The sequence below is a fragment of the Branchiostoma floridae genome, chromosome 15, assembly GCF_000003815.2.
Source record: "Branchiostoma floridae strain S238N-H82 chromosome 15, Bfl_VNyyK, whole genome shotgun sequence".
NCBI classification, from domain to species: domain Eukaryota; kingdom Metazoa; phylum Chordata; class Leptocardii; order Amphioxiformes; family Branchiostomatidae; genus Branchiostoma; species Branchiostoma floridae.
The window spans coordinates 7,416,710-7,428,325 of record NC_049993.1 but is presented as its reverse complement, the minus strand read 5'-3'; the positions used below and the strand labels follow the sequence as shown (position 1 = coordinate 7,428,325).

Below are 11,616 nucleotides of genomic sequence, written 5' to 3'. Positions count from 1 at the left end.
TATACATGTATTTAGTTTACAACATTGACAACGACAAACTGTGATAAGTACAGATAAGTAAGTAGTATAATAAACAGGCGACACTTTAAATCCAGAAAGACACTCTAAATCCAGAACATAATTCACTCCTATAGACTACAACAGCAGATTGAATCACAATATTAAGATGAGTCTTCAAATCCATAATAATCTCTTACCATTGTTGGCAGAATGTCAGGTTTTATGATATCATTTTTAGAAGTATATCATAAAATATGGCATTGACATTATGAAAATGTGCCATATCCTAACCTGTCACAATGTTATCATATTTGAGACTGACAAATAGGTAAGGTCTAAGACACACAATATTTCTCACTGAGGAGCCCAAATGTAACAAACAAGAGCATCAGGCTGACAACATGGTATTTTTAGTCATCAGGAGAAGGGGAAGGGCACATGATCTGCGCTGTCTTCAGACGACAGCTTGTAATTTTTCCATCTCTGTCATCGTTTACAATAGTTTTTTCCATCTCTGTCATCGTTTACAATAGTTTTTTCCATCTCTGTCATCGTTTACAATAGTTTTTTTCCATCTCTGTCATTGTTTGGGAGCTCGAGTTGTCTTCTTTTGTTGTTATTTCAAGCTACAAAGCTACATTTTCATCAATGACATGTCATGTCATGGAGAACAAATTTTTTTTGACAGTAGAGGTGACACTTTTTTTCATCCCAAGAAGCAAATTTCTGTACAGAGACAGAGAGAGAAAGTCCCTAAAGATAGCCCTGCACAATGGTTCATTTGATTCATAGCTTTCCTGATTACAGACTAACGTTCAGGACATTCTTTGAATTAGTGCACATACTGCATAAGTCAACGTTGGGAGGGCAAACACATCACTCTAAAGAATTTGCTACTCTCTTTTCGAAAGATAAATTCAATTACAATCTGGGAGGCGATAACCCTTACTGTGTACAAATAGCCAAATACATCCAAGAATGTTTGTACCATAGAACCAATTGTGTAAATGACATGCTAGACCCAATATATGTTGACTTATTCATACCTTTAGATATTTGTATATGTCTGTTTAGTTGTACAGTAAGTAGTTGTTATAGACTTTACGAAAGTCGCTGCACTTTTGTCGTGTCAATAAAGATTTCTTTCATCACTTACCTTCTCTGCCTCCAGGATTTTGACCAGGTCGTTAGCGAGGATGCCAAAAGCTGCGTTGCTTGTGAAGATCTGCTTGGCTTGCTCCTTGTCCTGACCAGAAGCTGAAGGGAAGCATATCATTTGTCTGAGCTTTCGTCTAGTCATGAGACACTGAATTTTTTTGGAAGAGATTGTTCAGAGCAGGGTCATTAGACCACTTTGAGGCAATGAACTAAGAAGTTGAAAATAAGGTCCCCTGAGGTGCACAACCACCTTTCTTTTCAGGAAGACTATTTGAAACTGCCAACACTTCCAATTATGACTGACGATGAATATGGCACCAGGTATCGCACACAGTTTGAAAATGTCCTTTTTGTATACTTTTCTATAAAACACCAAATCTTGCTACTTTTCATAGAATCTGAAATTCTATAGCTAGATAAAAAAATTTGAGCATGAAATCCAACAAAGGTTTTGTTTTTTGCCGTACCATACCTTTGGCTTTGGGTACATGCTGAAACCCCACACAAGAATATTGGTACAGACCTAATTTTGGGAGCACAAAAGTGCAAATGCACCCAGTATTTTAAGCCCTGTAAATATAACGATGGTCACAGCCTCAAGTTATATTCGGCATCTATTAACTGTTAATCACCATCAGGATTTCAGCACCGAGGGCAGCTATGGTTACAGTGCAGGGATTTTTTTAAACAAGGTAACAGGTGCTGCGCCCTCATGCCCTGACCATGTGCCCCCTTACCCTGAAGAAGATCCTCTGGCAAGCATAAAATTCTGATTGACCAGGGATCACATGTGGGCACAGTCTTCAACTGTGACTTGTCCGATAGTAGTCTTGGCCCCTATACAATTCCATTTTACTTTCTTATACTGTGTTGTATCCCTAGAGTTTTGGCCATAGTCTAAGAAAAGATGGAAAAGAAAAGATAATCCCTAACCTACCTACCCTAATTTTTCTCAGGAGTTTAACAGGAAACAAAACATTTTTCCCTAGGCCTAATTTTTAGCATTGCAAGATCTTTCGTTTAACCCAATCTTTAAATCAGGTTCCCCTGAAGTCTACAAATAACTTTGAACAGCTAATGACCTTGTACAAAATTTCGTTTTTTCTTAATGATCACAGACACTAGAAAGTGACAATTTGGGGTTACAAATACTGTACCAGGCATAAATTGTAGGGTATCATGACTACCCAATTTCCGGACAGACGTACAAAAATATCCTCTTTGATCAGGCACCATGTGGCTTATTTTTGACATATCCACCAGCGAGAAAGGCATCACAGCAGGGGTCAGGAAATGTCGCTAAAGATCAAAAAGGATGCCTGAAGCATACTGCATAATCTGATGGGAAGAAATTAGGGAGTATGTCCTGAAGGTAATGGAGAGAATCCGAATGAAATTTGTGCTGGATTATTCCCGTACTTCCCAGGAAAATGAAAGAAGGCACTGTCCATACCCAGCCAGTAAAGCCACTCTCGAAATTGAACTCTGGACTCTTCTATATTAACATTTATTAATAACTGATTTTACCATTTCCTGAACATTTTGAAAAGCACACTGACTGCATTACTGAGTCAGACAGAAAATCTGATTTTGCATTGTTAATGGTGTGACCATTTTGTCTTTGAAACTTCAAAGTGAAAACCACAAACGTAAAACGACCGAAATCATTTCAAGATTCATATTAACAACATGAAAAATTGATACAGCAACAACCTCCACATAGAACACTAGCGTGGAGCTCTATCTCAGGGCTCAAGATACTAAATTGTTCAGAAACCATTGCCATTATTTCTTTAATATACTTCTAGGTGGTAGATGAAGCTAATAAAATTCAACATACACGTACATCATAGTACATTTAATATACTGCAATTCACTTTGTCTTCTCGGAACCAAACTTTCAAGGTCTGAAAAAATTTTAACTTGTTTTCGGAACTAAGTGTTAACGGTAGCGGCAGGTGCATGTAAAAAAGTCATCAGTAATGATAAGTTCCCGTTACAGTCGTCACAGTGAAAACCCTGAACATAGAAGTACGTTGTAAAAATCAGGAATACCCAGTACATGGACCAGTGCAGGTTAGGTGCAGGTTGACAGAAGTACCTGCTCAGCTCCAGTTTTACCTATACTAACCTGCATATGCAGGTAGCAGATAGTATCTCACCTTGTATTGCACCCAGTTCTGTCGTGGTTGGGCCTGTTGCTTTGGCTCTCTTTAACTGTTCCCTTATCTCTGCTTCCCTCTGTGTCCAGCGTTTCTAAAGATCAGGTTCATAAAGAAAACACGTGAAAAACAAGGAAAGCTCACAAGGAGACCCACAAATGATATGTATCTTTGGGGCCAAGGCATATGCACATCAAATCCTTGTTAACAAACACAGGGACACTAAGAACATAATACCAGCTTCACTGAGGTTACAAAAGCTGTAATACATTCTGAATTTAACACATGCATCTTTGATGCACTTGATGTTCTCTTTTCTGTAACCTGACTACAGTTTATATTAGAGTTTGAATTACAATTGATAATGAGTCTTACCTTTTTCCTGGCAATGGCTAGTTCCCATTCTGTTGTAAATGTAGAGTCATCATCTGACAGCATGGTCTCCTGAACAGGAAAATGCAATCAATGTTCAACTTTCATGTAGTTCGAATAAAAACGTATTTTCTTTAAAGCTGAATTGTGGAAACTGTGGTTAATATTCAAGGATGACATTCATGTAGTTACATTAATCTAATGCATCATTTTCTGTCAATGATGCCTTTGTTTTGTATAACTAATTTTCCTTCATTCTGATAAACAAAAAATGACTGACAACGCTACATTTTGCTAAATGGTTACGATGTAAAAATAGGGGTAAGTCACTTCAAGGCTACTGGTTATAAGCTAGTAAACTTGAACGGCATATCTTCTCCCGAAGTCAGAAACTTCATGACTGAGTTGTTGTAGGGACATCTTGCCACATATTTCCCACTGGTACTGACAGAACTGTCAGAATATTGCTGTATTTATATTTCAGCCATACCATAGGTATGGTGAAATATATTGTATTCGTAATGTTTCTTTCTTTCTCCTGTCAAATCTTCAAATCGATTCAACTCCGTCGTTCCTGGACCGAATTACTTGAAATTTGGCACAAGGGTAGAGTGGGTCAATACCCAGGTGCTTTTTTCTAATTTTTTTCATATCTTCCTTTAAAATGATTTTATTCATGTTTTTTGCAATTTTTATGTACATTTTGCCCCCCTGTTCCCTGGTGTTACAGCCGAATGACCTAAAATTTGGTACAGAGGTGCCTTGATCATATGCCCACAAAATTTCAAAAACAATTTTGGCATACAGTACAGCAAAATGCTTAATTTTGGCAATTTTTGCCATTTTTTGCCCCAGAAATGACATTTTTTGGCTCCTATACCCCCATTTTACAACCAAATGACCTGAAATTTGGTATAGGAGTGCCGTCTACATATGCGCACATGAATTCATTGACACCTTTGGCATACGGTACAACATTTTGGTAAATAGGTGCACTAGATATTCATTCAAATGACCCATGTATAATTTCTGGCATAAACCACTTCAAAATGATATATTTGGGTACTTTTTTAGTAATTCTCCACTGGCCAAAGGGTCAACGACCTCAAGGTCGTTGACCTCTCCCACCTGAAGACAGCATGTGCATATGTCTATATATACTAGTAACTTGATTAAAGAGGCAACCAATCACGTAGCCTGAGTCAACATCCCGAAGGGGGTTGGCAGCCAATCAGTGAGCCCGGTGTTATCTGGATGAGTCCATTCTGGCACGGAGGGGGTACATATTTTTTAAATTCATCTTTGGACTGATGATTATGTAATGTCTCTCAATGGGAGTATTTTTGAACTGGACTATTTTGCAATTTTACATGGGGTGTACTGGAAGAGTCCATTCTTGCATGGAGGGGGGCATTTTTTTAAAATTTGTTTATGGACTTTGGTGATTTGATATGTCAAAGTGTTTCATTGTGGTTATTTTTTGACTGGTCAACTTTGCAATTTTACATAGGTTGTGCTGGAAGAGTCGATCCTTATATGGGGGGATTTTTAAAATCCATTTTTGGGACTTTGGTGATTACGTCCAAGTCCAATTTTAGCGGATGTATTTTTGGACTGCACCACTTTACATAGGGGCATCGCAAAAAGAGTCCAATCTTGCATGGGGATGTTTTCAAATTTAGTTTTAGAAAGGTGATTCAAAATTCCATTTTTAGTGGAAGTGTTTTTGGACTGGTCTATTTTACCTTTTCATGCCTTTTTTGCTTAGTTCATCCTTGACCATGTTTTCAGTGAGAGTATTTCTGGACTGGTCTATTGTGCAAATTCACATGGGGTGCACTGGAAGAGTCCATTCTTGCACTAGGAACTTTGTAAGATTCATTTTTGGGTGTCATTAAGTGTCATTAGTGGAAGTGACTTTTAAACAAAAGTGTTCGATTCTTGCACATGGGTGATTTTGGAATAGTCTGTTGTTGCATGGGGAGGGGGATGGCTGAAATATGCTGCATTTGCTCTCAAGCAAATGTCGGCCTTTCTAGTTGGTTTGGTTAAAGTTTCCAGATGTGCCTCTTAGCAGATAATATATAACAGCTGCAAGTTCACAGGAACACCTTTGGGCATTCTACAGGAGTAATGGAATTCTTTTCAACAGCCACAAGAGGTAACTGGTTGAACTTCTTTCATAAATTAGTTGAAATTCATTCTTCCCATACCCTTTGGTGTATAGGGGAGGTACTGATTGCCATTCCTATAGCTCTTGTGCTACACAGGCCACTACAGTAGTGGGCTAGTTCACTGGTAGTGTTGTGTGTTCAACTACCACCAACACTCTTTCTGAAATGCTGTTTGCCAAGTAGAAACAGCCGTATGCATACATGTAAGTCTTTGGGATGACCTAGCCAAGTTCTAAAAGCCTAATCTTCTAAATGCAAGTCAAAAGCTTCATCCCCTAGCCTAGGCCATCGCACCGTTTAGAGGCTGACCACAACAAAGCAATATCAGTCAGTTTGGCAACAATGGCTTTATCGATGTGGTCACAGGGGCGCTCATGAAGAGCTTCCAGTACAGGTCAAGTGGGGTGAGACACTCGGCAATCTCATCTGTCTACCTTCATACCGAAGGCATAGAAGGAGGGAGTCAACCATTAAGAGCTTAGCCTGCGTTGAAAGGATCTTCCACTTGTACACTAAGTACACGTATGTGTCTGCTTAAAAGGTTTTCACTGCCTGGAGGAGAGGTCAGACTCAAACTGGTAACGTCAGTGCTGATGCGGATGCGAATAAAGTCGTTTGCTGCCTGCAGGTGCAGCTTACCTGAATGATGTTATTTTTTCTTTTTCATTTATGCAGAAAACTCCACTAAGTTGCAGCATCTTACTGTCATATGTCCTGTACAATTATAGTTCAATGTATGAGGTAACTTCAAATAATTGAAGGTAGATTATAATCAAGCTACAATGTCCAGTGCCAGTTGAAACCTTTCCCCTTCTGATAATCTATCTCTAACTATATGACCTTTATATTATCCAGATTGTAACAACGAAATACTAGTGTAAGACTGTACTCTTATTAATTTAGACCTTCAAGTCTAAAATTGAAGAAAGATGCCACATGCAGATAACAGGAATGATATGTTGGGCCTAAGATAAGATAAGATAAGACAACGTACCTCGTGACTCTCCTCTTGCTCTTCCTCTATCTCTTCATCTTCGTCCTGTGCATGCATTATGAATACAGAGAAAAACTCACCACAGGGATCTATGAAAGAATCTATATCTGATGAAAAAGGGTAAGAATCTATATCAGATGAAAAAACGCACACAGCTTCAAGAAACACATCAAAGACTTTGACTTGTATTTGAAGTAAAACATTACAATTAAGACTTCTGTGGCTTATCAATAAAAGTACTACTACTCTCCTTGGTACTGAAAAGTTGACTGCTTCACTGTACACAACAGAGTTTTTTTTAGATGATTCTACTACAAGATATAAATCATTTAACAAAAATCAAATGTTATAAAAAATGTGCATTTGGTTATGTTCCAGCATAGATACAGGATGCAAATAAGTATTTGTACAACATTTATCTGTATCAATGATATTTATCTGTATCAACAATATCTAACAGCAGCACATGAAACTGTACCCCTCTTTCCGGTGAACAATCTTGTTCAAACATCAGTTTCAGTTTCTCATAGTCACTGTGAATCTTGAAATTTTAGTGGTGGTTTTTATTTTCACAGTTTTTGTGGTGACCTCTTTACCACAAATTTGTGACGCTTTAAATTATCTCCTTACTGCAGAAATGCTTCAACCACCAATCATAACACAAAGAAACTTATTTTTGTTCCAAAAAGTAAAAGTAAATGAATTTTACAGTATTTGTTTTACCTACATTTTTAGAATCCTCCAAAATCAACATTTTGAGCAAGTAAGTGCATGTTTTTTCTATCACAATGGTTGTTTCTATGCACTGTGAAATGGCTGACATTTGTGCTTACCTCTGACATATCCATCTCCACATCTGATGATGACAGCTCATTCCTGTCGGAGTGGTGAAGGGAAGATGCTCTGAAACAAAACAAAGTCAGGCTTTTAGCCAGCCACGCATCCAGGCATCATTTGGACACACTTTTCTTAAAATAACATCATTCTACTGTGACCTCTCTGTAATAATTTTGTCCCTTAGGATACCTTAGATTGCACCATTTTAACTTACAATTCTCGAAAACTCTGCACCATGGAAGGTGGATGCCCCCGGACCCCCTACAATGGTCGCGCCTATATCTAAAAAAATTCTTTATTATAATAGTATAATAAAATACAATCTCAATCAATACATGCTTTGGATATGTATAAAATGAAAGTATTACTACATACTTAGTTTTCAAAGAACTGTGAGATATTTTGTAAAAATTTTGGAATTTGTTGGGAAAAAAAATTTGAGATGAAAAATATTGAGTAAGTTTTCAATAAAGCATGAAGGGGTATTAAGATCCATTTCGTAAGACGTTTTCACGAAACATCTGACATAGGTTTAGGACTTTTACGAGTTTTAATCCAAACCAGAATACTCAGTTCAAATTCAATCTGCTTGGTATTTTCATCATAATCTTTGAACCATAACATATGCAACAAGTCTGTTTTGTTTGCATCAGCATTCCTTTGAAGTTGAATGGCAAGCATTTATCTGAAAACAAATATAAGTTCAATGTCGACATACATAACTATATTTAGATCTATGTGGAAAAGGAGACCTCAGCCAACCGTTCACACTTACGCCACATCTTCAGAAAAGACGCTGGAGCCGCATGTTCCCCGTTTAGGAACTTTATTCGAACCGACACACAACAAACATGTTTCGCCGTGTGGCTTCCTCAGTGTTATGGGCTCGAATAAATATATTTGATATATCCCTGATGACGTATATTGTGTACATTAAATATTTGGTGCAAAGTCTAATCCTCTAGAGTTGCAATGGGTCATGAAATGGATATGGAAGAGTTAACATTTAATGATTAAATCATTAAGCATGTGTAAAGGTTAATAATACATGAAGCATGTGTGAGGGAAACAGATTAAATTACATATACTTGGGTGCCAACACATGCCAGATGAAGTCTGTAACCATTTAATTATTCAATCCATGGATACTGTTGGAGTATGACCTAATACAACAAGTACATTACATTTTACAATCAACTTCTTTAGTTAGTAGGAGTCATGATCATCATCATATAAGGACTACAAAATAGGATAACAAGCCACCATATAACATCTTTATTCTCATTGTTAGAAAGGGTGCTATGAATATTTTGTACAGAAAGCCAAGCCAGGACCAAGTTTACTGCACCCTTTATTGCAGCTTGTATTTAGATAGAATTAGTATGAAGCATCCCTTGATCATCATATTAGACTTACTAGAGATGCATGTTACACATGTAGGTACTATATCAGATATAGCACTTAACACTTGAGGCCACATCAACAGTCACTGGTCTAAGCACTTAGGCAGACATATACGCAAATACATTTACTGAGGACAACTCTCCTAAAAACTTCAATTCTAATGTGAGAGCACAAAAAAAAACAAGATGGACAAAAAAGTCTAAAGTTTCACATGTGACACAATAAACATTGTAACTGAACTGAAACTTTATTACTGCATTCAAGAAATGCAGAAAATGATACTATAGAATGGTAGCTTTGCAATACCAATTGATGGCTACCATACTGGTGTCACTTTTATAGGTGCATTCAAGGATACCATATGCATAATGTTTCATTTTCAGTATCTTCTTGTCATGTTCACTATTGCCACAGAGGAATGACATTTCTGCTCTTTCAAAATTCAGTCAGGTGAAAATCAATGCGTGGGCAGATGTCATCCATAAGATTTACTTTCTGTGGCCTTACTAGTACATATTGCTCATAAAGAACATTGATTGAGGAACAAATCTATGTACGGTATTGCCATGGAATTGAGATGGGCAAAGGAGTATGACGCAAGTCAGATATCAAAAATGCCTAATAGCCTCTTTGACCACGAGCAATGACGCATTCTGCATTCTAACAATTATGATAGACTGTAGGAAAGGCAATAAGGAGATAGCACCCATTGCTATCAGTGTGGGTGATAAATGTAACCCAAAATGCCTCAGAATCTTCATATTCCTGAATACAGCAGGTAACAGGATCCAAAATAATACAAAAAGGAATTCATTTTCATTTTCAACAGACTGATGGAAATGTGCAGGTAAAACATTTATGGTAAAGGAAACCGATGGTGCAGGTAAAACTTCTATGCTGCAGGTAACTTTGTATCAAACAGTCATCGACTGGTATGCAGACAAACGTTTCCTTGGGGCACTTGTATTATTTACAACATATTGATGTCCCATAACAATCATACTTGTACTGGACAATTTTTTGCAGCAGAAAAAAGGGTTTTGGAGAACTCTTTTCAGTACATGTCTGGGAGATCTGATGCTAGGGGTGGGCACCGGTACAGACATTACTGGTCCAGGTAGGGTCCAGGTCCAGAGGATCAGTTCTAACCTGGACCATTTCGCTAACAAAGGATTCTTTTAGGTGGAGTATCTGATCGACGTTCGTTGACGTTTCAAGTATGACTATCTTCATGTAGACAACACTAACTATGTTTAGGACCAAGTTTGACAGTCGGAAAACTTGGTAAAAACAACTATCAACTCTCCTTTACTTCGCTATTGTTACAGTATTTGCTTGGAAATGTAAGCCCCCAAACAACTGCTGATATAATTTGGTCATTTTTGAATAGGTTCAACCAGGGTTGTAGCCAGCCTGAAATCATTTTCAGTCCCCTTGATTTTGAATGGGAATCCTATCGAGCATGTTGACGTTGCGCGTCATTTCCAGGGGGTCTGGGTCTCAGAAAATGTTTAAATCTAGACCCTCTGAAACACTATTTCCTGCATTTTGAGGTGCACATTTTGCTTGTAGACTAAGCTGTTCAATGGCATCTGTTTTGGTGAAGAAGAAAACATGGGTTTCAGTTTTTTTTATATCTTTACATATCAATTTTTGTCTGTCGACATGTCCCAGGGGACGGAATGGGGAAAACTTTTTTCAGTCCCCAGCTGCAAAATTCCTTCAAAGGACTGAAGGACATATGCTGGCTACAACCCTGGGTCCAACATCCAGTCCACTAATTTTTTAAAGGTCCGTTTTTTCAAACCGGTCCAACAAGAAAAAAACAGGTTTTTACAGGTACACCCTACCGGTCCCACCCCTAATGCCTACCAATGATATCAGCCACACAAGGATTTGACACCGCAGAAGTGGAACGTGCCAAGACGCGTGAAGCCCGTCATTGAAGAGCCGTTTAACATGCAGCCTTCGTTACCACCACGGGAAAATCAATGCTGCACTTGTCCAAATTAGCAGGGCCAGTCTACCTGCCCCTGCATTCCTCTCGGCTCTACTGGTCTCCCATTGATCCACATGATCAAACACACTCCATAGAGCAGATACAACAGGACACAAATGAAGCTGGGCTGATTGTGGCTACTTTCCATTCCATATTGACACTGTAAGAGTGACAATCCAGATAAAAAGATTCTTTTGACACACCACATGTGTAAGGGAGTTAAGAGACTTATGTAGATCTATAAGACTCGAGACTGGAAGGACTCGCCTTATGCAAGTAAGCAATAGATCTATGGTGATAGTACCATTGTACAGAATATAGATATAGAAGCATTTTGAGACCTTTCTATGATGATGATTTATAATTCCACAGACTACTGATGTATATAAGAAATATATGTTTATATTTGTATTCAGCTGTAAGCCTAGTAAAATAAAAAAATGGAGACAACATCTACAAATATTATTTGTATGAAACCACTTCCATCGCTTTAACAACAGAAAAGTACCATTTATA

General features: G+C 37.9%; 1 protein-coding gene across 1 annotated transcript in view; it reads right to left on the bottom strand.

Annotated features, from left to right (window-relative positions):
* The window catches only part of LOC118432013, a gene marked incomplete in the record, with an annotated part of 48,969 nt that overhangs the window by 30,750 nt on the left and 6,603 nt on the right, over positions 1-11,616 (bottom strand). The window contains 5 exon segments of the mRNA XM_035843489.1: positions 1,157-1,257; positions 3,321-3,414; positions 3,696-3,764; positions 6,861-6,905; positions 7,694-7,763. Coding sequence (XP_035699382.1) covers positions 1,157-1,257; positions 3,321-3,414; positions 3,696-3,764; positions 6,861-6,905; positions 7,694-7,763 — 379 coding nt within the window.